Source organism: Dromiciops gliroides, chromosome 3 (assembly GCF_019393635.1).
Source record: "Dromiciops gliroides isolate mDroGli1 chromosome 3, mDroGli1.pri, whole genome shotgun sequence".
In the NCBI taxonomy this organism is placed as follows: domain Eukaryota; kingdom Metazoa; phylum Chordata; class Mammalia; order Microbiotheria; family Microbiotheriidae; genus Dromiciops; species Dromiciops gliroides.
Window position 1 is genome coordinate 445,677,041 of NC_057863.1, and position 27,893 is coordinate 445,704,933.

At 38.0% G+C, this 27,893-nt stretch overlaps 1 protein-coding gene across 1 annotated transcript in view; it reads right to left on the reverse strand.

The window, feature by feature from the left end:
• Positions 1-15,135: 15,135 nt before the first annotated feature.
• DHRS9 (dehydrogenase/reductase 9) overlaps positions 15,136-27,893 on the reverse strand; it is a 28,609-nt gene continuing 15,851 nt past the window's right edge. The window contains exons 3-5 of the mRNA XM_043995877.1: positions 27,172-27,430; positions 20,533-20,696; positions 15,136-17,006 (exon numbers count right to left, since the gene is read on the reverse strand). Coding sequence (XP_043851812.1) covers positions 16,783-17,006; positions 20,533-20,696; positions 27,172-27,430 — 647 coding nt within the window. The 3' untranslated portion in view covers positions 15,136-16,782. The remainder of the gene's footprint in view (positions 17,007-20,532; positions 20,697-27,171; positions 27,431-27,893) is intronic.

Sequence of the window (27,893 nt, forward strand, 5' to 3'; positions counted from 1 at the left end):
GCACTGACATTATGGATTGCTCCTTTGTTATCAATGGCATGACTGAATTTGTCTTAAATCTGCTCAAACACCCTGTGTAGGTGTTGCTCGTATAGAGTTGTGTAAGTTGCCCAGTGAATTCTTACCCTGTTAGAATATAAGCTCCTTGAGGAGAGGTTCTGCTTCACTTTTGTTTATTTCGTTTGAAGCCACCATCATCCTTCCAATTCACTGGCGTCATCCATCATTCTTTACTCTTCCTTACTGACTGTGGTAGATCAGTTGCCAGATCTTGTGGATTTGACATTTATATCATGATTTGTATGTCTCTTTCTCAAACCCAAAGAATATTAGTAAGAGGAAAAAGAGGGCAAGAACTTAAATGAAACAGTGAATCTGGCTGGCTAAGCCTTTGGGAATCTTAGATTATGGGAACTTACGTGTCAGAGACATAGACAGCCAAAGTGGGTGTGCCCTCTAGGGAAAGGGAAGAGTCTCTATAGGCAATTTCAGACAAGGAGCAAACAGATGTTTCTGTAGTCATCCATCGCATCATTGGCTGATTCTCTAGTGTCCGTTCTGCTCAAAAGCCTCTGCTGTATGTCTCTAGGGTCCCAGAGAGATAAGACAAATGTTGCTTCTAAGACTATGCCCCTGGAAGTGTACACATATGAGATATACCCTTTGGGTATTCTTTTGACCATCAGAATTCTGCAGTAAGTCCCAGAGAATTTTAAAAGAAGCAAGGCCAGGATCTTCCTAGTATTAGTGAGATCCCACTAGCTTCTTTACATAAGAGATCCTTATCAATTATGTCATGATTACATCATACTTTAGTCTGTCACTGAAGTCTAGGTAATACCTAGAAGATGAATTGAGGATGATAATCCTCAAATAGAAATTTAATTATCAACCCCTGACATGTGAAATTAGCTCCTGGAATGTCTGAGTCCACATTTATAACCCATCTTGCTTCCTTATTACCGAAGTATTGGGAAGGCCTGGTTTTAAATCCTGCCTTGTACATTCTCTAGCTGTGTGACTGAGTGAGTCATTTAATTTCTTTGAGCCTACTTTGTAAAATGGTTATAACCATAGAACCTGACTGACATTTTTGTGAGAATCAAATGAAATAATATATGTAAAATGCTAGGGATACCTTAACATACTATATAAATGTGCATTATCATCATCTTTTATGATGGACTTCCTTGTACAGCCCACGAGCTTATTATTCTTTTATCGTTATTGTTCTGTGTACTATGGCATAGGTGGATACAAGACTTGTTTTCTGTAACTAAATAAAAGTGTCCGTAGGTAAACTTCCCTTTTCAAGGCTAGCTGAAAGTGTCTTCAGAATACTATTACAATACTAGAGGAAATAGAATGGTGGAGATGATGGGTTCCTCATCCTGTTACCATGTGGTTTTCATTTTTCTGCTAGATCTTTATAATTTAGAAAGCTTTTTTGGGTACCTTAGAGATTAAGAGTAGTTGATATTGGCAACATTAATTAAAATGCTCTTAAATCTTTATGATTAACATTAAATCCATGAGATTGTGAACAGTAGTTCTGTTTGTTATAATAGTCTGGTTTCAGGTCAGTTTATTGCTTAGATTCTCAGGGATATTTTGAGGCCTGGGGATTTGTTAGTTCATGAGAGAAAGCAACTTTCTAATGTATAATTCTAGCTACCAGGTCATGTCTTACTATTTGATTAATGCTTAATTTTTTAGGGACAGCTAGGTAGGGTCGTGAGTGCAATGGATAGAGGCCTTGAATCAAGAAGATGAGTTCAAATCCAACCTTAGATACTTACTAACTTTGTAACCCTAGACAAGTTACTTAACCCTATTTGCCTCAGTTTCTTCATCTGTAAAATCATCTGGAGAAGGAAATGGCAAAGCATTCCATTATCTTTGATGTGAAAACCCCAAATGGGGTCATAAAGAGTTGAACACGACTAATCGACCAAAAAAAGGTTTTTTTTCAGGCTATAATGATGTGTTGCACAGTTATTACTGTCCTCTTCTATAATCTGAAATGATCGATATGTCTGGATTCCTTGATGATAATTGGTCTGTAATTTCTGGTACTGAATTGTCATTATGCTCCTTGCCTGCTGCTGACACTATGTTTACAGGAAATATTGATAATAAAAATTCTCCCAATTCTCCTTCCAATCACTCCAAACAGCAGATTAGCTTCAGTTGATGCTCCAAGGCTGTCTTTTCAAAGTCAAAAGCTGATCATAGTGTTTACTGAGGCATCGATGAAATTGTCTTAAATTGAGCTCTATTATGCTATATTGAAAAACCTCAAGGGGAAGATTGCAAATGCTTCAGCGACTTAAGGGAAAGAATTTGTAGTAACAGAGAGCAATCAATGCTTGAGCTTAAATTCTTACTGTCTAGATTTGTATGGGAATCATCTTGTTAATATAATGATATTATGATGGTAGTTTTTAGTAATGTAATGGACATATGGACCCATGGTGACAGTGGCTCCCAGTTATATCTTTCTCTTCCTCCAATGTTTCTAATATCTTTTTGAGGCTTATCAGATTCAAGTTAATTTGTATGTGGACACAAAAGGGGATAATGGAAGTTAGAAAAAGTAGTCTCAAAAAGACTCTTCAGGATCCATTTAGTGTGCTTATGGCGGTGGAGGGAGGGAGGGCCCTTGTCTACACTCAAAAGAAGGAAAGAGATGAATGGAAATTCAGGTAGCCAAAATCAGCCAGGGATAAGGGCTGGGGGATCATCTATTGAAATAAGATAATGTATGTAAAGTGCTTTGCAAACTTTTAGGTACTGTCTAAAAGAGAGGTATTGTTATTATATCTTAACTTCCCTGGCTTACTTCAAAGATAAGTTCAGATTTCATCTTCTATGAGAGGTCTTTCCTAGTACCTTTCCCCCTTCTCTCCTAACCCCCCACTAGTGATGTCTTCCCTTTGAAATGACTTCTCATCTATTCTGAATGTTGTTGTTCATCCCTCATTTCCAAAGAGGACCAATGGCATTATGATGTTGAGGTCAGGCTACAGTGTTTTTGGCTGTGGCTAACTAGTACAATATGGATTTGGAAGGTTCTACTACAGGTTAGGCATGTCAAGTCCGTTGGAATTCTTAGGATGGAGATGTCTCTGGGTCTGTGTGGATCATGTTTCTTTTGTGCTACTGTGATTCTACTTTGCTCGTGGAGGACAGCATATTCTTTGCTCCTTGAGGACAGAAACCATGTCTTTGCAGAACTTAGTACAGTAAGAATTGGAAATTGAGGGAATGCCCATCAATTGGGGAATGGCTAAACAAGTTGTGGTATATGAATGTAATGGAATACTATTGTGCTGTAAGAAATGATGAGTGGGCAAATATCAGAAAAACCTGAAAAGACTTAAGTGGACTGATGCTGAGGGAAGTGAGCAGAACGAGGAGAACATTGTACACAGTAACAGCAACATTGTGTGATGATCAACTGTGATAGACTTGGCTCTTCTCAGCAGTGCAATGATCCAAGACAATGCCAAAGGACTCATGATGGAAAATGTTCTCCACATCCAGAAAAAAGAACTATGGATTCTGAATGCAGATTGAACCATGCTTTCTCCTTTGTGTGTGTGTGTGTATGTATGTATGTGTTTCTTTTTAAGGTTTTTATCTTTTGTTCTGATTCTTCTTACACAACATGACCAATGCAGAAATATGTTTAATGTGATTGTACATATATAACCTATATCAGATTGCTTGCTGTCTTGGGGAGGGGGGAGGGAAGGGAGGGAGAAAAATTTGGAACTAAAAATTTTATAAAAACAAATGTTGAAAACTATCTTTACATGTAACTGGAAAAATAATGAAATACTTTTATAAAAATAACTTATTACAGTGCCTAGCACATAATAACAGCTAATAAGTGCTTAGTGAAGGGTCTTTGTTGTGCCAACCCAATGGGACAGTAGGCTTGACTAAAATCAGTGCTGGAAATGTGCAGGCTGGCCCCAAGACATGATAGGCCCTGTTAGTCTTCCCACTAAAAGGTAGGAAAACATGGCCTGTTGTGTTAGTTTATTCAAGAAAGATAGGATGCTCTCAAAACTATAATTCCAATGGCACAAACAAAAACTATTCTTCTGAGAAAAAGGAGAGAGGGACAGTTTCCTTGAGAGATATATGTGACAATATCAATGACAATATCAAAATTAAAAAAAATTAAATAAGATGAAAGCTGGGGGAAGTAATGGAAAAATTATTACAAAAGACTATAATGTCTCTGTAAGAAGAATAATGTCAGGAAGACTAAAGACTAGAATGAGCCGAGCCTTGCAATCAGTGCCAAGGACAACAAAAGGGATCTTTTGAAAAGCTGTTTGGAAAGTTAGAGTAAGATCAAAGAGAAGAAAGAGTTTCTACTTTCAGTGGATAGAATGATGATAATGGATTAAAGTTCTAAAGCAGAACTAATTGTGCAACTCTATTTTGCTTCTATCTAAGAGAACTTCCAGAGAGAATGAATGGTCATCAGTGTGGGAATCATAAATGAAAAAAGTTAACATGGAATCAAAACCCAAGATAAGTAAAGAAGAGATGGTAAGAAAGCATCTTGATGCCTTCAATGAGTTTGTTACTATATGCCTACCTAGACAATCATCTGTGTGGGGAAAAAAAACCGAAAATAGCAAAATTGGGAGTTTTAGGTAAATGATAAATTCATTATAAATTCATAGTAAACGAAGGACTTTATTATATAATAGCTAGCATTTATACAGCACATTTTGCTGTTGTTCCATCGTGTCCAACTCTTTGTGACCCCATTTGGTGTTTTGTTGGCACAGATACTGGAGTGGCTTGCCATTTCCTTCTCTAGCTCAATTTTATAGATGAGGAAACTGCAGCAAACAAGGTTAAGTAACTTTCTCAGGGTCACACAGCTTGTTAGTGCCTGAGGCTGGGTTTGAAGTCAGATCATCCTGACTCTGGGCCCAGTATTCTATTCACTACACCACCTAGCTGCCCTATATAGCACATGACAAAAGCTCTATATGAATATTATCCAATATATGCATTAACAATGGGCCATTTCAGTCACTAATGAGCTAATTACCAGTTAGAGTCACATCAAAGAGTTAGAGAAATCTTAGATTGTATTAATAAAAGAGAGCCACTGTTGCTTAGTGGATAAAGGGTGACCCTGGAGCCAAGTCCTGCCAGGACATAGGTAACAAGACATGTAACATTTCAAAGCTCTAGGCAACTCTCTAAATTGTAAATTATACAGAGAAGGGGACAACCTGCATTGGCAGAGGGAGTTTCCTCACATGGGAACTCCTTAGATTAGTGAAATCATAAGTTCTGTCTCATCCCAATACTTATTAATAAATGAATAAGTGTGTAGAACACAGGAGGTGAGAGTTCTTTGGACCAGAAGTGGGAATTACAAAACCTATCACAGGTATTGATTTCAATGCTGGGTATATATTTTAGGAATACTGTTGAAAAACTGGACCCCAACCAGAGGAGGGTGATGAGATTTGGGGAAGGGACTTGGAACCATGCCGTCTAACAACTACCTGAAAGAACTGGAGGTGTTTGGGTTACAGAAGACTTAAGAAGGAACATGATAACTATCTTTAGTGTCTGAAGAATTGTCTTGTAGAATTGTTTGGCTCGGCCTCATAGGAAAGAACTGAGATCATTGTGCAGAAGTTGCAAGAACATTTTAATCTGATGAAAGGACAAATTTCTTAGCGATGTAGGCCCGTGCCAAAGTGGAATGGGCTGTTTCAGAAGGCATCTGGTTTCTATTGATTCAGTAAGCATTTATTAAGCTCCAGGCATTCTGTGAGGTGCTGAGGGTTCAAATACAAACAATGAACCAATCCCTGCTTTCAAGGAGATTTTTCTTTCTTTCCTTTCTTTCTTTCTTTCCTTTCTTTCTTTTTTGGTTAGGAAATTGGGGTTAAGTGACTTGCCCAGGGTCACACAGCTAGTAAGTGTCAAGTGTCTGAAGTTGGATTTGATCTCAGGGCCATTGCTTTAGCCACTGCGCCACCTAGCTGCCCCAGAGATTATTTTCTAATGACAGGTTTTCCAAGCCGATTTTAGTCAAACACTGTTCAAGGATTTTATGAAGGGCATTTATATTTCAAGAATAGCTTGGTTGTGGTGATTTATGAGATTCTGTGATTTAACATTTCCTATTGTTTAATAGAATTCTCTTCCTTCCTTCTTTCTTTCTTTCTTTCTTTCTTTCTTTCTTTCTTTCTTTCTTTCTTTCTTTCTTTCTCCCTCCTTTCCTTCCTTCTTTCCTTTCTCTCTCAATTTAATATAAATTTATATCCTTTTGTTTGGTATTCTATAAAGACAAATTTTTTTTCTTTAGCATACCTTATGAGTAGCTCTTCATATACTTAAAGACATTTAGTAAGTCAAGTCTTTTTTCTTTTCTTCTGGATGTTAAATTTGGCTTGTTCCTTCTCATTCCTTTGTAATTGCACAGAACCTCATTTCAGTGTTCTACATGCAGTAGAAGCTCAGTAAATGTTCAATGACTAACCCCTTTCCCAGAGTTTTTCACAATCTTTCATTCAGCACTCTCTGGATGCTCTCTTCAGCTGCATATCTTCCAATGACAACATTGGCTCCGCAGATCTGGTCCTCAATTGGTCTTGACAAACCAAATCAAACAGCAAATAGAGAGGAGGCTTTTCTGGGCTTCCTGCTTCTTAGCCTCACTCCTATTAACTCAGCTATTATGAAAGGAATCTGACAAAGGAAAGAAATTTCTGAGGGGTTTCTTGGACCCTAGAACAGATAACCAAGGGGGTAACAGTGAAAAGATGATACTTTAACACCCTAAGTGTGTCCCTTTCTCCATTCTTTTATGTTTATCAGTAATAAACTAAAGCACACTTTTTTCCCTAATAGAAAGGCATGGAGCTTGACTAACTACACCCACCAGAGGGTGGTGAAGTTAAAGATTTCTGACTGACTGAACAGACACAGCCAATTTCTCTCTAAAAGACTGACAATAATTTAAAGACCCATGGAAAGGCGGAGGCATGTGACTCCTTAGATAGGGTCATGGCACTCCTGGAGTGGTAGACAGGGTACTGGAGCTGTGACTGAATTCTCCCTCTGATACTATGTAGCTGTGTGACCATGGATGAGATACTTGGACTCTCTAAGCCTCAGTTTCCTATCTACAAAAGGAGGGGTTGGACTCAATGACCTGCAAGGTCCTTTTCAACTCTAAATCTCTAGTCCTATAATCCTAGTTGTAGTTAGTGATGAATGCTGAAATTCACGACAATGTAAAACCTAATGGCATTATTTTCTTTTAAAAATATTTTATCTTACTCTATTACATGTAAAAACTATATATATATATTTTTTTCTTTTTTTGGTGAGGCAATTGGGATTAAGTGACTTGCCCAAGGTCACACAGCTAGTAAGTGTCAAGTGTCTGAGGCTGGATTTGAACTCAGGTCCTCCTGAATCCAGGGCCGGTGCTCTATCCACTGTACCACCTAGTTGCCCCCCAATTTATATATTAAAAAAAAAAAACTTTTGAGTTCCAAATACTATCTCTTCCTCCCTGCCCTCCTCCTTCCCTGAGATAGTAAGCAATCTGATATAAGTTACATATGTGCAATCATGTAAAATATTTCCATATTAGTCATTTTGTGCAAGAAGATGAACAAAAAAAAAAAAGAAAAGAAAGTGAAAAATAGTATGCTTTAGCCTGCATTCAGACAACATCAATTCTTTCTCTGGAGGTGGATAGCATTTTTTTTCTTTTTTGCAGGGGAATAAGGGTTAAGTGACTTGCCCAGGGTCACACAGCTAGTAAGTGTCAAGTGTTTGAGGCCAGATTTGAACTCAGGTCCTCCTGAATCCAGGGCCGGTGCTTTATCCACTGTGCCGCCTAGCTACCCCTGAGGTGGATAGCATTTAAAAATTATTAGTCCTTTGGGATTGTCTTGGATCATTGTATTGCTAAGGACAGCCAAGTCATTCACAGTTATTCGCTGCACACTAAAGCTGTTACTGTGTACCATGTTCTCCTAGTTCTGCTTGCTTCATTTTGTATGAATTCATGTAAGTCTTTCCAGGTTCTCCTGAAATCATTCTACTTGGTCTTTCTTATAGAATCATATTTCGGGGGCAGCTAGGTGGCGCAGTGGATAAAGCACCCGCCCTGGATTCAGGAGGACCTGAGTTCAAATCCAGCATCATACTCTTGACACTGACTAGCTGTGTGACCCTGGGCAAGTCACTTAACCCCCATTGCTCCACGAAAACAAAAACAAATAAAAAAATAATATTTCATTGCAATTATATACCACAGCCTGTTCAACCATTCCCCAATTGATGAGCATCCCTTTGTTTTCTAATTCTTAGCTACCACAAAAAAGAGCTGCTAAAAATGTTTTTGTACAAATAAGTCTAATGGCATTATTTTCAATATAACTTGGTCACCTCTGACAGTTACTGGTACTGTGACTTTGGGCCAACATGGAACCTTTCAGTTCAGCAGGCAATTCTCAGAACAAAGAGAATATAATATACAGTAACAGCAACATTGTTTCAAGAATGACTTTAAGTGGATAAGTTATTTTGTTCATTATAAATACCCAAATTAACTATAAAGGACGTATGAAGAAAGATGATATCTGCATCCAGAGAAATGCCTGATGAATAGAAGTATATATAAAATAATGTTTTGTTTGTGTCTAACCATCTGGGTGGGGAGGAAGAAAAAGAAATTTATGTGATAATTATGTTATGTATTTGAAAGGAATATCAAGTTATGCATAGTAGATTTGCAGTTTCATGTACAATCATCTTTTTTATTATACTATGTTGTGGAAATGCTTATTTTATTCATAAATGAAAAAAAGTTTATACCTTACAGAATAGCTGAGTATATATGTATATATATATATGTGTATATATATACACACACACACATACATACATACATATATATACATATATGCATTGATTGAGGAAGTTGCATCATGATAGAATCACAAGTCTGAAATGATAACAACAAAACTGTTCTTACTTCTGGGAAATGCGTTTGGTAACAGGGTAGCATTGAGAGTAGAATTGGTGGCAGCTGGAAAAATGTCCTTGAAATTTCCCATTGATGGACCTACCCTGTGAAGAGGGCCACTGTAGAATTCCAATCCCATGTGATCCCCTTACTTGCCTTAGAAGATTCAGGGTTAGAGGGGATACCTTTTCCTAGGCCAGTTCTGAGTTTTAGAAAGAGCTCTAGGAAAGTGGTCTTGGATTTTTGCCAATAAGCAAACTGATCAACTTAATCTTAGGAACCAGAAAATTTTTTGGCTAGAAGGGTTATTAGAGATGACTTTGTTCAACTCCATTATTTTACAAATGAGAAAAGTGGAACCCAGAAGTCCCAAGCTCACACAACTTGTAAATAAAAATTGAGACTTGAAACTCAATTCTCCTGACTCTGTCTGATGCCCCTTTAGATGCCCATTAGACTGAACTTCCCAACACTTGACAGATTCAGCCAGACACTAGACCAGAGCTTCTTAAACTTTTCCCACTCATGACCCCTTTTTGCCCAAGAAATTTTTATGCAACCCTGAGTATATAGGTATGTAAAATAGGTATACATAACCTTTACCAAATTTTTCACAACCCCCACATCCAGTTACATGACCCCATATGGGATTGAGACCCACAGTTTAAGACACTAAGAACTAGACTATTACATGTTAGTGACAATTATTACATTGGGTAGGTGGTGGGACCACATGATTTATTCTAGACTGCACAAGTTGTCAAAAAGCAAGGTTTCCTGAGTAATTTCCTGATAGCTCATAATCTCATTCTTTTCGTTGTATTGCATATTATGAGACCTTGAATTACAAGGGACTATGGAGAGCCTCTGGTTCAACTCCCTTGTTTTACTGTTGAGGAAACTGATACCCTAGGAGGCTGTGCTCACTCAAGGGGCATGCTAAAGAAAGCCAGTTTGGCACCTGACACTTATCAGATTGGCTAATATGACAAAAAAGGAAAATAATAAATGTTGGAGAAGCTGTGGGGAAATTGGAACACTAATGCATTGTTGGTGGAGCTGTGAACTGATCCAACCATTCTGGAGAGCAATTTGGAATTATGCCCAAAGGGCTATAAAGCTGTGCATACCCTTTGACCCAGCAATACCACTTTTGGGTCTTTTTCCCAAAGAGATCATGGAAAAGGGAAAAGGACCCACATGTACAAAAATATTTATAGCTGCTCTTTTTGTGGTGGCAAGGAATTGGAAATTGAGTGGTTGCCCATCAACTGGGGAATGGCTGAACAAGTTGTGGTATATGAATGTAATGGAATTCTATTGTGCTGTAAGAAACGATGAGCAGGAGGAGTTCAGAGAAACCTGGAAGGACTTACATGAACTGATGAGTGAGATGAGCAGAAGAACATTATACCAGAAGAACATTATACACAGTATCATCAGCGTTATGTGTTGATCAACTGTGATAGGTTAGATTCTTCTCACCAATCCAATGGAACAAGAATGTTCCAAAGGACTCATGATGGAAAAGACTCTCCAAATCTAGGAAAAAATTGAACTGTGGAATATGGATGCTAATTGAACCATACTATTTCTTTTGTTTTTAGTGCTGTTGTTTTTCTTTTTTGAGGTTTTTCCTTTTTTGCTCTGATTCTTCTCTTATAACATGACTAATACAGAAATATGTTTAATGTTATATATATATATATATATATATATAAAACCTATGTCAAATTACCTGCTGTCTAGGGGAGGGGGGGAGGGAGGCGAGGGAGGGAGAAAAATTTGAAATTTGAAATCTTATATCAACAAATGTTGAAGACTATGTCTGCATGTAACTAGAAAATAATAAAATACTTTTATCAGGAAAAAAAAAAAGAAAGCCAGTTTGGGACATAGACCTAGAGCCTTTTCTTAGATTATCAGAAGACCATTGTGAATAAGGATTCTAGGCTAGGTCAAGATAAGCAGCTGATAAAAGACTGAAGAGAAACTTTAGTTTTAAACAATGGAAATCTGGGCAAAACTTTTGTCACCTTGCTATCACTGAGAATATTAGATAAAAGTTTCTCTTTAAAGTATTTTAAAGAAATATTTAGAAAGAAAATTAAGCAGCATTTCATGACAGTAGTGATAATTTTATTGGGTCAATGTGTTACATTCTTCTTGGTTCAGTTTTCTAAGCTTAGTTGTTTAGATCATAACCTATGGTTCACCATGTGGAAAGCTTGACCACATTCTCTTAGAAGAAATTAGCAACTTCTGGACTAGCAGCTCCACAAACCCAAACTGAAAATGAAGACAAAGATCTTGCCTACTCATAGGCAAGGCCTGACTATTTCCAGTCTAGACTTATAATAAAGGTAAATAGCAAAATCATTTATGCTTCCAATTTCTCTTTGTTCCACTTCCATTTTGAAAAATTATCTAGCAGTTTCTCAATAGGGAATGGAAACCTAATATCTGATAATCTGGTAATCTGACAATTCAGGGCAGGATGAAGAAAATTCCTGACTTCTGAAATGTGACAGATATCTATCTAACCTACAAAAAGACCACTGGTGTGTGTGTGTGTGAGAGAGAGAGAGAGAGAGAGAGAGACAGAGAGACAGAGAGACACAGAGAGACACAGAGAAACACAGAGAGAGACAGAGAGACACAGAGAGATAGAGACAGAGACAGACAGAGAGAAGAAGAAGAAGAAGAAGAAATGAGTAAAACAGAAATTGAAAAGAAGGAAAAGGGAAAGAAAGGAAAGGATGAAAGAAAAGGAAAAGAAAAAAGGAAAAGAAAGGAAGGAAGGAAGAAAAAGAAATGGCAAGTCAAGACAAAGGCAAATCAAGAAAAAAAGAGGTGAGGTGGGGCAGAGCAGGACTGGAAAGATAAGGGAAGGGAGAGAAAGAAAGGAGAGGAGAGGAGAGGCAAGGCAAGGGAAAGGAAGGGAAGGGAAAAGAAGGGAAAAGAAAGGGGAGGCAAGAAGTAGGGGGTAGGGGATGTGTACTTAAATTAAAATCTGCATTAAAACCCTGGCTATTTTACAAGTCCAGTCACTATTATGGAAAGAACTTGCTTTTTAAAAAAATAACCCAGAAAGCAAAAAGAGGAGGGTCAGTTTTATTTATATCAATAGAGTATTATGATTCTATTTTTAGGTACTAAAATTAATGAAAATCTTCCTTATATGTGAAATCTGGTTTGGCTTCTGCCATCACAAATAATAGTTTCTGAATTTTTCCTTGATGTTGAAAATATAAAGGCACTTTCTATGCACTCATGGGATTGTGATCTCTGTTCAGTGTCTTTTAACAATGAATATGTTTAGAAAAGTTGAGGAGTCAGGCAAAATGTTATTCATTTTTAAGAGGCTTTCTGGAACTATTTGTCTTTTTTCTCATTAAACTCAATACTTTGTTGCTGACACAGGCTGTGGGGTTTCTGGAGAACTTTAAAAATATCAAAGTTTCTCTTCTTCCTGAAATTGTTTGGATGTTTTCCTACCCAAAGGGAGAGGGAAGAAGTAGATGAAGCAATTTAGAATTCCTTTGGCTCTCTATTATCTAAATGTGCGCGATGAAGAAGGTACTTAGCTGAGGAGGCTCATTGATCATAGATTTAGAACTGGAAGGGATAGGTAGAGACGATGGCACTCGACCTCCCTCATTTTATAGAAGAAGAAACTGAAGCAGACAGAGGTTAAATAACTTTCCTGGAGTGATATGACTAGTAAGGGTATGATTCTAAGTCCAGTGCCTTGTCTGTAGCTTCCATTCAATAAATATCGAGTGCCTACAATGTGCAGATGCTGTGCTAAGTGCTGGGGATACAAAAAGAGGCCAAATACAGTCCCTCCCCTGAAGGAGCTTATAATATAATGGAAGAGATAACATATAAACAAATATTAACTAAGCAAGTTATATACAGGATAAATAGAAAATGTTTAACAGAAGGAAGGCCCTGGGATTAAGAGGAGCTGGGGAAGGCTTCCAGGAGAAGGTGAGATTTTAATTGTTACTTAAAGGAAGCCAAGGAGGTCAGTAGTCAGAGCAGAGGAGAGAGCTCTGTCCAATTCTATAGGAAACCTCCCCTAGATATGCACAAGGTGGATCTTTTCTGTTATTTCAATTCCTTTTTACTAAGGGCCCACATGCCCTGTGACTCTTTGCCAAGAACTATGTGGGCGAGGTATGGGAAGTTGAGATATCATTGTTCCTCTCTTAGAACAGAATCATAGAATTTTAGACAGCTGGGCTGGAAAAAACCAACTCCCTTTTACAGAAGTGGAAAACAAGAATCAGAAAAATAAGTGACTTGCCTAGAGTCATGTAGCTCATTAGTGGCAAAAGCAAGACCCTGTACTCATAGAGAAGGAAGGACAGCTAGTCCTACCTTCTCACTTTACAGACAAGGAAGCTTGAGTATAGAGAAGTTGTTACTTGTTCAAGGTCACCATGGTAATGAGTAGCAGAGACCGGATCGGAAGCCTTCTCCCTTGATTCCAAATTCAGTGTTCTTTCCACTACACTCTACCTCTAGGTTTATCCTCTCCTATCAGTCATGGCTGAGAAATCTTATAGCATTAGCTAACACTTCATATAAGGGGAGGAGTGCCAACTGGCATCCAACTGTGTGCCTGAGGCTATACTACAGATCTCCAGTAGAGCATTTCTGAGACATGAGAGACAACAGCAAGCTCATACTGCTATGTGCTGTTTTAAGTATCAGTTTGGATGCAGATAGTTCGGAAATCAACACAAGAACTAGAGAGACTTTCTGCCCCCCTCCATCCTCCACTCCCGTTTACATCACTGTTAGTGGAGTGTTAAAGAAGTCCCTTGGTATTCACAATTTTTCAGCAGGAGCACAAGGTGATGCACAGTCTATCTTCTATCTGGACCCTTTTAAATTTCATCATATGCTTCTCCTTATTAAGAGACAACAAAATACACTGGATATCATAGTAGACTTGGGGGCAAATGACCATACCTGCAGAGTCAAGAGGGCCCCTAGAAGATGCTCTCTAGTCTAATACTTCAATTTAATAGAAGAAACTGAGTCTCAGAGGGGCTAAGACATGCTTAAGGTCACACTGTTAGTAAGGATCAGAAGAGTAGACCCTTTAGAGCTAGAACCAGAATCCACAGCCTCTGATTTCAGGCTAGTTCTGGAATTCTACTATACCATGTCCTGCTCCTGACACATGTGACTGTGGTCAAGTTATTTAACTTCTCTGAGCCTCAGTTTCCTCATCTGTAAAACGGGGATAATACCTGCCTTGTTGAAATCTAAGTGTGTCTGTAGTATTTCCATGATCTGCCACTTCAATTAAACTATTAAAAAAAAAAAGGAAGTAGATTCTTCTAGCATGACTTGTTCTTTTTTTTTTTTTTTGGTGGGACAATGGGGTTAAGTGACTTGCTCAGGGTCACACAGCTAGTAAGTGTCAAGTGTCTGAGGCTGGATTTGAAGTCAGGTCTTCCTGAATCCTGCACCAGTGCTTTATGCACTGCACCACCTAGCTGCCCCCCTCAATTTTTTATTTTAATTTTTTTTTTTTTATTGCATGACTTGTTCTTGATGAAGCCATTCTGCTTTTTAGTGATCCTTGCTTTCTTTTCTAAACCATCCCTTTAATAATGTGTTCTGGAATGTATGTATGTATATATGTATGTATACACTCATATACACATATATATATATATATATATGTGTGTGTGTGTTTATTTACTTAGAAGATTGGGACATTTCTATTTCTCCAGCCCTGTAGCACCTCACCTGTTGTCCATGATATTTTAGATATCACCACCTTATATTCTTTCTATTAAAGCTATTCTTTTCAGTATCTATCTTATCTCCTCTTTTTGCTCCTAAGATCCTTGAGGGCAAGGTCTTACTTTAATTTTATAGCCCCAATTTATACCATATTGTCTTTATTTGTAGCAGGCAAATCATAAATGTCTTCTGAATAGAATTTGCATGATGTTTTGGGAATGATGATTACTTTTCTCTTGCCATATCACTGTATGAATATTATGACCAACAAGGAAAATGACATCTGTATTATGGAAACTTTTGTTTTTATTTTCCTTGAGGTGGGTGAGGGGGTCCATTGAACAATGATTTAAACACAGAGTATGGAAAAGATAAAAACACAAATAATACATGTCAAGTCCCACTTTCTTGCTTCCCGAGTTTGGAGGCACTCTCAGGGGGATTTGGAGGACAGCGTGTTGTGTTGTGTTTGCCCCATTAGTGAATTGTTGGATATTCCATTCAATATGTCCAGAGCCCAAGCCAATTTTCTAATTCTCAAACACCTCCTGGGGTTATAAATTCAAAGTGGGCAAATCCAGAGAGATACATGACTATCAGTAATCTCCCTGTAGAGTCTAGGGAGGGTTTTGATGCCTCTGGTAGCAACCTGAGCAGATTGGAACCCCTAGATGGATGGAGCAGTGATCCAGAGTTGGTTGAATTTGTTGTGAGTTTGTGTTAATGATTATAATTTATAATTTATAATTTATCCTGTAGCTCATTAGAGGCAGTTTGGACAGAGCTTGTCTTAAAGTCAGGATGACCTGGGTCCAAGTCCTGGCTGTGTGACTCTTCTGGTGATCTTTGCAGTTCTCTAAGGGACCCCAGGAGGGATATACCAAGGATACCCTGTAACAGGCCATTCTTCTGCTTTGAGGATGATCCTTTGTTGAAATAAAAATCCCCAGATGCTTTTGTTTCCTTTGTAGGAGGAGATTAAGGTTATACTCTCTAATTTGACATAGATGGTCATATTTTCAGTGGTCTGGAAAGAATAGAACATTGATATTCTCCCCAGCCTTTTAGATTCTAAGATTCTTAAGGGCAAAGATAGTTTTTTTTTTTTTTGCTTTTATAGCTCCAATTCATACCATAATGCCTTATATGTACTAGGCACGTCATAAATGTCTACTGAATGGTGAAGTTTATCGTTGATGTCTCTTCTCACTGCCACTTTGAGGCCTCTTGTCCTGTCATTTTTGTCACTCCTCCTCCTCTCCCTTTCTTCCCTCCCTGTGGTTTGTCACAAGGCCAAGGGGAAAAGACAATTTTGGATTGAAGGGATGGACCCTTCCCCTTTTTCCTGCCCATTCCCACTAAAGGTCATTCTGTGTCATTCAGAGGTCCATTCTGATTTGTCTTCTGCAGGAAGCACCTTAAGTTCAATTCTATTCCTATCCTCCCACCATCAAAAGCTACCTGTCCTGTTTCCAATCACTTCAATGTCTAGATCCTGCCAGGTGACAAGAGCTAATCTGATGAATTTATCTTTGTTAATCCTTTACATTTTAATAAAGCCTCCTGTAAACAATACTTTAATCAAAAAGAGTGACTCTAAATGTGGTAAAAGTATTTTGGTGGGCCAGAGGAAGATAACATTGGATTGGGGAAGCTGGGGTTTTCATTGACCTTCAAATAGTGTTGAGCACCTGTATTTGGGACCAGCCCTGCCTAGGTAACAGCATCACATCTCCCCTTCCACCTACTCCTTCTTGCCAAGTCTCAGTTTACCACTTCTGCCTACTTTCTAGTCAAGGCTTAAGACACACCTCAAGGAGTTCATCAGTGATGGTTGAGGATGCTTTGCTTACGTCAAGTAACATAGGCTTCCAAATGGAATCAGGTTCAATCAGAATGATGCCCAAATCCTGATTAGTCTTTAAATCTATCAATCTCATTACTTAGGAACTGAGCAATTCAGGTTGACTGAATCACACTGCCTTTGGATCAGCCAGTTTTACTTTATGTTTCTGCAACAGAAGATCTTGCAACATTGCTGGCATGAGCGACAGAGGAATCCAAAAAGTCTTGGCATCTACACCGGCGATGTAATGAGTTTGAGGAAAGAGGCTTGTTAAGGCATGGTCCATGCACTTTACAACCAGTGACAGATCTATGTTCTGAAAATGCTTGTGTTTTTCTTTTTTAGCCAGACCTGTAAAAAGAGAAGAGAAAAAAAAGTAATTCTTTGCCGATAGAGAGAGATGGATGTGTTTCTATATATGTTTGTGTTCCCACATGGGGACATATTTGGGCATTCAGTAGTGGTTGCCACTCATTGTCAACTAGGCGATGGGGAGATCTCTTGCTTTGTAATATCTGCTAGTGCTGGTTACTTTGATTTTGATTTGATTTGTGCTAGTTGCTTTGATATTTTACTCATTCATCAGAGTTAGGTACGAAGCCATTTACCCTTATAACAAAAAAGAGAGTAGAACTTAAGAAAGTGAAAGGGTCCCTGTTTCAAATAAAGTTATAGGCAAGTTGTGGTTCAGTTCTAGTGGAGGGATATGTTTGCAGGGATGTATCTGGATCAATGTGTTGTAAGCATGCTGGTGCGTCAATAGCTAGAGGTAAAGAAGAAGAGATGGTGGTTCATTTATACTCTAGGTTTGGAGGATAGATTGATGTCATTTTTTAGGCAAATGAAATGATTAAATATTTGAGAAAGTGAATCTTATTCTCAAATGTTGAGGCCTATTCCTTAGAGCAGAGGAGACTGTTTTAAGAGGGAAGGACTCGCCTCCTTTTCTCCCTTTTTCCTTTCCCCAGTTCTGTAATAAGAGCTAGTATTTTAATAGAGAAATCAACAGGATGGTGTTATAGAGCATTTCAAAAGAAGAGGTATGTGTGTTTTGGGTGAAATGATCAGATTGATTTTGCCATTTTAAAATTGATCCTAGGGACAGCTAGGTGGTGCAGTGAATAAAGCACCAGCCCTAGCTTCAGGAGGGCCTGAGTTCAAATCCAACCTCAAACACTTGACACTTACTAGCTGTGTAACCTTGGGCAAGTCACTTAACCCTCATTGCCCTGCCCAAAAAATGGCAAGTAAAATTCATCCTATATTTACAGTGAATTGATTTTTGTCCTATAACTGCCCAAGTCATGGTTCTTTGTCACTGAACTTAGTTCAGAAATTCGGGTGGCCTGTAATGAGTCAAGTTTAGAAACCCAGTTCTTTTGTTAATCACTGTTCTATTCTTGCATCAAGGGAATCTGTTAAACTTGAAGAACACAGATGGACACTAACAAGCTATCCTTCAAGAATGTCTGGTTTGTTCTCCAAAAAAGTCCAGTCCACTTTAGCTGGGCTCAAACAATGAACATTTCTTAGTCATAGAAGGGAAGGAACTGGTTGTTGCTAGCCCCTTGTTCTCAATTTCCAACCAATCTTATTGTCCTCCATGCCTCAGCTCTGTAACCAAACATATTAATTTTCCTATTCATAATACTGAACTCTTTTTTAATTTTTTTTAGGGAGGCAATTGGGGTTAAGTGACTTGCCCAGGGTCACACAGCTAGTAAGTGTTAAGTGTCTGAGGTCGAATTTGAACTCAGGTCCTCCTGAATCCGGGGCCGGTGCTTATCCACTGTGCCACCTAGCTGCCCCAATACTGAACTCTTTTAACCAATCATAACTTGTTACCTGCCTACAAAGTCCTGTTCTTTGTTCTGTAGTTCCCAAAACTTGATAGTTTTTATAATCTCTTTTATAAGAGAGCTGTCCATCTGATTCAGGGTCTTAACTGGGGAAATAGAAATCCTATTTATTGGTAAATTTACACTTTAATAATAAATTGATCATGCTCAGAACTTTGTGCCCCAGTCTACCTTAATTTTAACTGTTACAAGGGGAACAATAGAAGTTTTCCTTTCTTGTGTCAAATGGCCACAACTGCAAGGTATAGCTGCTGCTGATTTTATCACTGGTCTTCTAGACACACCATGAATTGGCAGTCCTGATGACATGGCCAAACTCCCAGTTAGAAGGTAGGAAGCTATATGCCTATAGATTTAGAGCTTCAAGAGGCCTGAGAAGTCATCAAATTCAATTCCCTCATTTCATAGATGAGGAAACTGAGGCCTAGACGTAAAGTTGTTCCAAGTGCTTAAAATTGATGAGTATGTATAATTAAAATGAGGACTTTCTTTGCAGTCAATATGCTATTTATACTCCTGTTACCCAGTCTGGAAGGCTGGGAAAGGAGACCTTAATTTTTTTTCCCCATCTTGTTTTGGCATTGCTTGTCAGGCACTTTGTCCTGATGCAGCGTATTCTAACAAAAAACAAAGAGTGAGAAGCTGGTTTCATTGTCCTGTGGTACATCTGATGTGGGAACATGACAAAACATGGATAAAAAGGCTGCATTTAGAGTCAGGAAGAGCTCGACTGGATTTCCACCTTCCTTGGTCATTTATTAGCAGGTCAAGTCCCTCTCAGAACTTCAGTTTCCTCATTTATAAAATGTGGATAATAATGGCCCCTACTTCACAGGGATTAAGCATATATGACACCTTGCAAATATCAAAGTGCTACATAAATATTATTATTGTTGTTATTATTATTCCAAGCCTTGGATAATTAGGTAAATCACAGAGGCAAGAATAAAATAAAGAATGAAATAAAATGTCTTGATTTCAGAATCAGAAGGTACCTCTGAAGCCATCTGGTCAGATTAGACTTAACCTAGAATTCCCATATCTCCAACAGCCTTTGCCCGAAAACCTCAATGCCTGGGAACCAGCTCCTTTCAGAATTGGCCTGTTTGCTTTGGCAGAACTCTAATCATTCAGAAGTGCTTCCTTCTAGCAAACCTAAATATGTCTCTTCCCAGTCTCCACCCTTTGCTCATTGTTCTTGCTTCTAATGTCAACCAGAGCAGCTTTCTCTCTTCCACCTGACATCTTCAAATCCTTGAAAAGAGGTATTGTGTTTCACCCAACCCTAACACACACACACACACACACACACACACACACACACACACACACACACACACACACACACACACACCCCTTTTCTTCCCTAGGCTATTATTTTCCCATTTCCTTGAACTGCAGAATTGAAAGCATTTTGATTGCCCTCCCTCCTCTAGACAACTTTTTTCTGAAATGTGACTCCTAAAATATACTCTCCCTGTTCTGTATTTATGTGACCTAGAAAAGCCTGTACAGACATCCTAACACTTGATTCCCTGTTACCTTGGCTCATTTTTTGGATGTTTTGTGTTTATATGTAGAGGTGTGTGACCTGTAAGTAATGAGACCAATCCATTTATGAAACCTCTCTCATCCCTTTATAGTCATGCCTGGAACTCTCAGGCTCTCAATTAGCTTATAAATAACCTTGTAGCAAAGATTTTATGTTCTGCTTTCTTTTTTTCATGTTACTACCATTCAGTCCTCCTACCTCCTCTACATTTGGCCTAGCATAGTGTGGGGACACATTGTAGATTATTGACTTGGGAAAGAAGGATAGAGCATGTGTAGCTATGACTAGGACAGAAGTAAGGAGGGAAAACCCATAGAGGCTACTCCAACCTTGTTCTTAAGTATCCTATTGGTTTAGTACCTTAGGAAACCTCATATGTTGCACATGTTTAAGTTTTAATGTTTTGCTAGTCCCAAATATTTCTGTATGAAACAACAATGATATCAGCAATTATTTAAGGGCTCACTTTTCTCAATGTATCCATCACCATATTGTTGTTTGATATCTGGTGAAAGTTGGTTCCAAACCGCCATTTTCTTTTCAGTGGCCTTTACTGGATCCGACAGTCCTGTTTTAAACAATCCAGGTTCGATGCATGACACTTTTACCCCAAATTCTTTCATGTCCCTCCTGTGAAAATAGCCCGTTGGAAATTGTTCTGTTACTTTTTAGACAGTTTTATTTGGAGAACGTTTGATTTCTGGTAGAACTGTAACTCAAGATGGAGTGATCAGGATTGTCCCAGGGTGGTAAGTGGATGCTGATAGCATTTGACTGAGGTTAGCCAGTCAGCCATGCCATACACATTTCTTAATCATTTACTGTATGCTAGGTACTTTCCTAAGCACTGGAGATAAAAAGAAAGGCAATGTCCCTGCCCCCAACCAAATAAAAACAGCAACAATCCCTTTCCTCAGAGATCTCAGAATCTAATGAGGGGGAGAATGTGCAAACAACAATGTACAAAAAAACAGATATAGGTAGGATAAATTAGAAATAATATCAGAGGGAAGGTACTAGCAATAAGGGAGACCATGAAATGCTTCTTGCAGAAGATAGGATTTTAGCTGAGACTTGAAAGTTGTTCAAGAAGCTAGGAAGTGTACATGAGAGAGGGACAGTTTGTGCACTGAGGTCCTCAGATCTGAGATCTCTCCTTCAACCTCCTTCTGTCTCTCTTGGGCTCCCAACTCACCCCTTTCCCCTGGTGAATACCATGGATCTGGTCCCAGAAGCCAGACTTTCTAGTTATTCCTCTGTCGAAATTAGTTTTCTTGTGAATGTTTTTGTTTGGTTGGTTTTGGTTTTTTTTGCCCATAATAATTATTTGAATTTAAAGACATCTTTCTTCCGAGGGTTCAGGGCACCTGACTGAAATGTAGGGCGGGAAAAGACTCCTCAAAAGGTCAGAGGCAAGGATGAATTCCATCTGAGGAATGGGAAGTTGCAGTACAAAAAAGTGACCTGACTCATGTAATAACACTCAGAGATAACTACAGAGGTGATTAATCAGGGAGTGGTCTAAGGTGCTCAGCAAGCCGGTTTTTGTCACGTTCCATCTGTCACAATAACTTTATCCAGCTGTGAGAAAGAAAAAAAATGTTGTGTCTTGCTTTGAGACAAATTCAATATAGGAAAATCTGATATAGAAATCATTTGTCTCTAATTTAGTCTGGTACACAGAAAATAAGTTAGAGAGTCACTGTCTACTTTATAAAATAAATAATTTCAGTAGTCTGTTAAATAGGATGCTTCCCTTATACAGTATGTTGTGGTTAGAAGAAAGGAAAAAAGTTTAAGCACCTACTATGTTCCAAGTACTCTATAATATCATATTGTTTGATCCTCACAACTCTGGAAGATAGGCTTTACTTTTATCCTCATTTTACATTTGAGGAAACTGAGGCAAACTGTGGTTAAATGATTTTCTCAGGGTCCACAGCAAGTAAAGTTTTTGAGGCCATATTGAAACTGAGATCTTCTTGACACTAGTCCCAGAGTTCTGTCTACTGTGCCATCTAGCTGCCTCTAGAACACTGAAGGAAGACCTGGCTTTCTCAGCTTTGCTGCTTCTTGTGTATTGCTTAATTTGTCTGAGCCTCAGTTTCCTAATCTGTAAAGTGAGGTAATATATACCTGCTCGGATTAGCCCTCACCATGCTGCTGTGTTAAGAGAATCAAATGAAATAAGGGATTTAAGCAATTTGTAACAATAAAATGTTGCATGAGTAATAATAACTTCTAAAAAAATAGTATTTTATGGTAACAAAGCACTTTATAATTTCTATCTCATTTTAGCCTCGCAACAACCCTATGAGCCAGGTACTATCATAATCTCCATTTTACAGATGAGGCATGTGAAATTCTTCCCAGCATACAGAATAATTTTGTAGAATATAAGCTCCTTGAGGTCAGTGACTGCTTTCTTTTGTTCTTTTGATCCCCAACACCAAGAACCATACTTGTAGCTCAATCTCTTTTAGACCTTGGCATATGCACAGATGCCAATTTTCACTGGTTGCTTAGCTGATTTCTTCTTTATTACCTGCCCCCTCTCTCCACCCTTCTCCTAAAGAGGGAAATCTGGCTTTGCCACATTATTTACATTCGTGACAGACCTGTATTCCTAGAGAAGCTCTATGAGCCAATCCCACAGGTGATCATTGATAATTAAGTGACTATGTCCAATGACTAAATTCACGTGCAACCTCATCTGTCTGTAGAGTAGACTGGGTTGGACTGGGGTCCAAGGAAGGTGAAAATGGGCCCAGTATAAGACTGGAGGACATTATTATAATAATACTTCAGCATCAGTTTCATTCTTTGGGAATGTGACAACGTGCTGTTCTTAGCATAGGTTGGAAAACCTTGAATTCCAATGTTGGACAGATTTCTCTGTTGTTGCCTTCATTCACTTCAGGAGTATATTCTGATCTAGAATTGGTAAGCTAAACAGTTTGTACTATAAGCTCTACTATGTGCCTGGCACACATCTCAGCACTCAATAAACATAAAGACTTTCCTGATGCTCTCAGCTATTACAGTCCTTCCTCTCACCCCCAAATAATATAAATATCAAATATACATATAATAGTATATGTGTTATATATATATATATATATATATATATATATATATATATATATATATATGTGTGTGTGTATAACATATATATATATATATATATGTACATGGATATAATCTATAGCTTTAACTATGCCCGCAGCTATATATCTATACCTGTTCATATCTAAATCCATATCCTTATCAATCTCTATATCTACTTCTTTATCCATATCTGTGCCCATATCTATATCTACATATGTCTATCTTTATCTATAACTATATCTAGATGTTTTCTCCTTCAATACAATTCTTGAGGGAAGGGACTGTTTCACTTTTAGCTTTCTATGCATAAGAAGAGAGAGTGCTTAGCATAGAGCAAATATGCAATAATTGGATATCAATTGAAAGAATGAACATGCAATTAAGAGGCAGAATAGTACAGTGGAAAAGAAAACTTAATTTGGAATCTGAGGACCTAGGGTCAAATCCCACCTTTGTTACTTAGTGAATGACCTTGGACAAGTCACTCCATAATCTCTGGGCCTTGTTGTCCTTGATTGTAAAATGAGGGGGTTAGACTATATTATCTATAAAGTCTTTTCTCATTCTAAACCTATAATATATGATTCAAATTCCCATAAGGCCCAAACATTTCTTTTTTTTTTTTTGGTGAGGCAATTGGGGTTAAGTGACTTGCCCAGGGTCACACAGCTAGTAAGTGTTAAGTGTCTGAGGCCGGATTTGAACTCAGGTACTCCTGACTCCAGGGCCGGTGCTCTGCGCCACCTAGCCGCTCCCCAAACATTTCTAATTTGCCTCTTATGTTGCCTTCAGCAACATCCGGTGAAATTTGTTTAATAAATACTTTAGATGATGATGATTATGGTATGCCTAGGGAGTTGTCGATTTATGAAAGTTACAATGAATAATGATGATAAGATGAACCTTTGGAATGCAAATTCTGCAATCATAGAATATTCTATGTAGTTGTTGGAGTTGCAACTCATTTAGAAATCCTACCATTGTGGTCTTATACCACTTCTATTCCAAACCCTTTGGTGTTATCCTAGAAATTTAAAGAAATGGAGAAAAAGAAAGAAAAATGCCGAAATTGTTCTCTCAATATTAATTGGCATATGCATAGTCACCATTCTCAGTATTCATGAAAGAATGGTTCCCAGGGGAAGCAGTTCTTAACCTGGCATCTGCGAATTTTAAAGAATATATATTTTGATAATTGCATTTCAATAGAACTGGTTTCCTTTGTAATCCTATTTTATTTTATGAATTTAAAAGTTATTATTCCAAGAAGAGGTTTCACCGGGCTGCCAGAGGCATCCATGACACAAAAAAGGGTTAAGAACTCCTGGCTTGGAGTTTTGCTGAGTCTCTCTTTCTAACCCACAATCATTATTTTATTATCGATGCTTCTATAGAGCAAAGAACCCACAAGATCATCTCTTAAATTTTGCATATCATCATGGGTGACAAAGCAGGGATTTTAACCTCCATTTATCTTTGCTCAGACAGAAGGAACTGGCTAGGGCTTCCTTTTGGCCAAGACCTAAAGGAAAGGACCACAGAATACTATTAGAAAGCCCTATTGCAATTTCAATTCAGACATGTAGAAAGCTGGAGTGAATTCATTATCTTTAGGAAGCCATTCTGGCAGGGAGACAGAGGGTCTCTATCACTCAGAATCATAACTAGAAGAGACCTCAGAGGTCATCCAGGTCAACCATCCATTTTACCAATGAGGAAACTGAGGTAAAAGAGGTTAAGTGACTTGGCCAAGATCACATGGGCATTAAGAGGCAGAATCTGAGTAGACAAGTGAATGCAGGCAAACCATTTACCTTCTCTAAACCTCAGGGCCTTCTGGAAATTGAGGATAACAATACCTGCTGCCGTGTCTATCTATCTTCTAAGGTGGTTTTGAGGGGCACAAGTGAGATAGTAAATTATGAGTAGGAAGGCCTTCCCAAATTATTTTGCATTCACAAGGTTTCTTCGACTATCAAATGAGATAATACATGGAGTGCTTTATAAGTTGTATGTACAAGGTGGGTCAAAAGTCATGGTATTTTAATAACTTTTTGAAAATTATTTTTCCTTTTTTGCCATTTATGAGATTTGATTTTTCACACAATGTAAATTCATTTCTCATATGTACTGTATATGATGCTATGGTATTATAAATTAAAAACAAAAAATTAAAGTTATTAAATAATTGAAACCCCTTTATTACTTTTGGCCTACCCTATACATACACAAAGCATATATATCTATATTGATATCTATATATAAAACCAGTATATATGTATATACACATAGACATTTGAGTATATATTAATGTGTATACATTTATATGTATATAAATGGGACCTACCATTATTCTTATTTTATGTACTAAGATATGGTGGTAAGATTTGATGAAGAAAATGTCTAAAAAGCTCAAGTGATAGTCAAAAGATATGAATAGTCAGTTTTCAGAAAAAGAAATCAAAGCTACCAATAGTCACAAGATAAAATGCTCCAAATCACTGCTCATTAGAGAAATGCAAAGTAAAGCAACTTTGAGATATCACCTTACACCTATCAGACCGGCTAGCATGACAGAAAAGGAAAATGACAAATGTTGAAGGGATGTGGAAAAATAGGGACACTAATCTACCGTTGGTAGAGTTGTAAACTGATACAACCATTTTGAGAAGAATTTGAAACTACTATAAAATTGTGCATACTCTTTGACCCAATGATACCATTACTAGGTCTGTATCTCATAAAGATTAGAGAAAAAGGTAAAGAACTTATATGTACAAAAATATTTATAGAAGCTCTTTTTATGGTGGCAAAGAACTGGAAACTGAGGGAATGCCCATTAGTTGGGGAATGGCTAAGTTGTGGCATATGATTGATCCCCCCCCCCATTTTTGAGGCAATCGGGGTTAAGTGATTTGCCCAGGGTCACACAGCTAGTGTCAAGTGTTTGAGTCTGGATTTGAACTCAGGTCCTCCTGACTACAGGACCAGTGCTCTATCCACTGCATCACTTAGCTGCCCTGTGGCATATAATTGTGATGAAATGCTATTGTGCTATCATAAATGATGAGGGATATTGTTTCAGAAAAACCCAGGAAAACCAAATGAATTCATGCAAAATAAAAGTGAGCAGAACCAGAACACTGTACACTGTAACAGTAATGTTGTAGTGATGATCAACTGTGAAAGACCTACTTATTCTGATCAATATAATGATCCAAGACAACTACAAAGGACTTGATATAAAATACCATCCACTTCCAGAGAGAAAACTGATGAAATCTGAGTGCAGTTTGAAGCATACATTTTTCACTTTTTTTTGCAACAAGAATAATATGGAAATATATTTTGAATGACTTGGCATATATAATGGGTATCATTGCTTGAATTCTCAAAAAATGGGGAAAGGGCCAAAGGGAGGGACAATATTTGGAACTCAGAATTAAAAAAAAATGTTCAAAATAAATAAGTAATAAGAAACAAACAAACAAAAAGATGTCTACAAGGAAAAAAACATCACCAAACAATTGTAGCTGGGTATTAAGCAAGTTGTAGAGAAAATTAGGATCATAAGATTTAGAGTTGAAAGACTTCTTAGAAGGCATCTAAACTGCTTCCCTCTTTTTATAGAAGAGAAAACCAAGGTACAGAGAGGTTAAGTGACTTGCCTCAGGTCACACAGGTAATAATGAACAGAGCTAGGAAATGTACCAAAGTCTACCATCTTTATGTCTAGTGATATTTACTTTCCCAATGTCTTGCTGATAGGTTCCAACAAGGTGGCACTAATTAATTTCCAAATTATAATGATGCCAGTTGTGGAGCTCAACATTAAATTACCTAACTCCCTATACAAATTCCTCTTTCATCCATCTTTTATTTATCATATGCTAATTCACCTCACTACCATCACCATCACCATCATGTCTTTTTTTAGAATAAAGCATAAAAAGCAAAGCTCATATTACTTTTTCCTTATGCTGTTTGTATTTTTTACCTTAAGCTATCGTTGAACCCTTCTACTGCATACTTGGATGGGGTATATCCTCCTCCAGAGATTGCAAGCCGACCACCTATGCTGGAGACATTAATTATCCTCCCTCGAGCTTTCTTGACCAAAGGTAGCATGTTCAATGTCACATTGATGAGACCAAACAGATTTACTTCAAAGGGCTCCCTGAAGTGTTCCACTGTCAGCCAGTCGGTGGGAGCCAGAACCCCAAGAATGCCAGCATTATTGATCAGTCCCCAAAGACCTGGAACAAAGAGGAGGAAATACCCTCAGGGTAGTGGTAAACAACACTGAAGAGGCATGGTAGGCAGAGCAGATAGTCTGGAATTTCCACTATTCTTTGTCCATTGTTCATTACTTTGTTGCTTCAATGTTTATCATAATCTGGTAGGTGATGAAGATAAGGGTCTTAGGCAAGAGTGAAACTCATTTGAGTACTTAGAAACTCCTGAGCCTAGACATTCAAAACCATTCACAGACTCCAACCTACCTAATTAAGCTTTGAGAAAAAGGATTATTTCTCTCCTGTATTAATAATTAATTATTGTATTAGGACCAATGATTTTTCCCTTTTCTACTTCCTCATCCAGAAATGAACCAGTGTGAAATCTTAGGCAGAGATTTACACCGGCTAGCATCTAATCAGACAGTAAAATAAATTCTAAATTTAGTTTAATGGGTACATTCCTGCTCATTGTGTTTGCTCA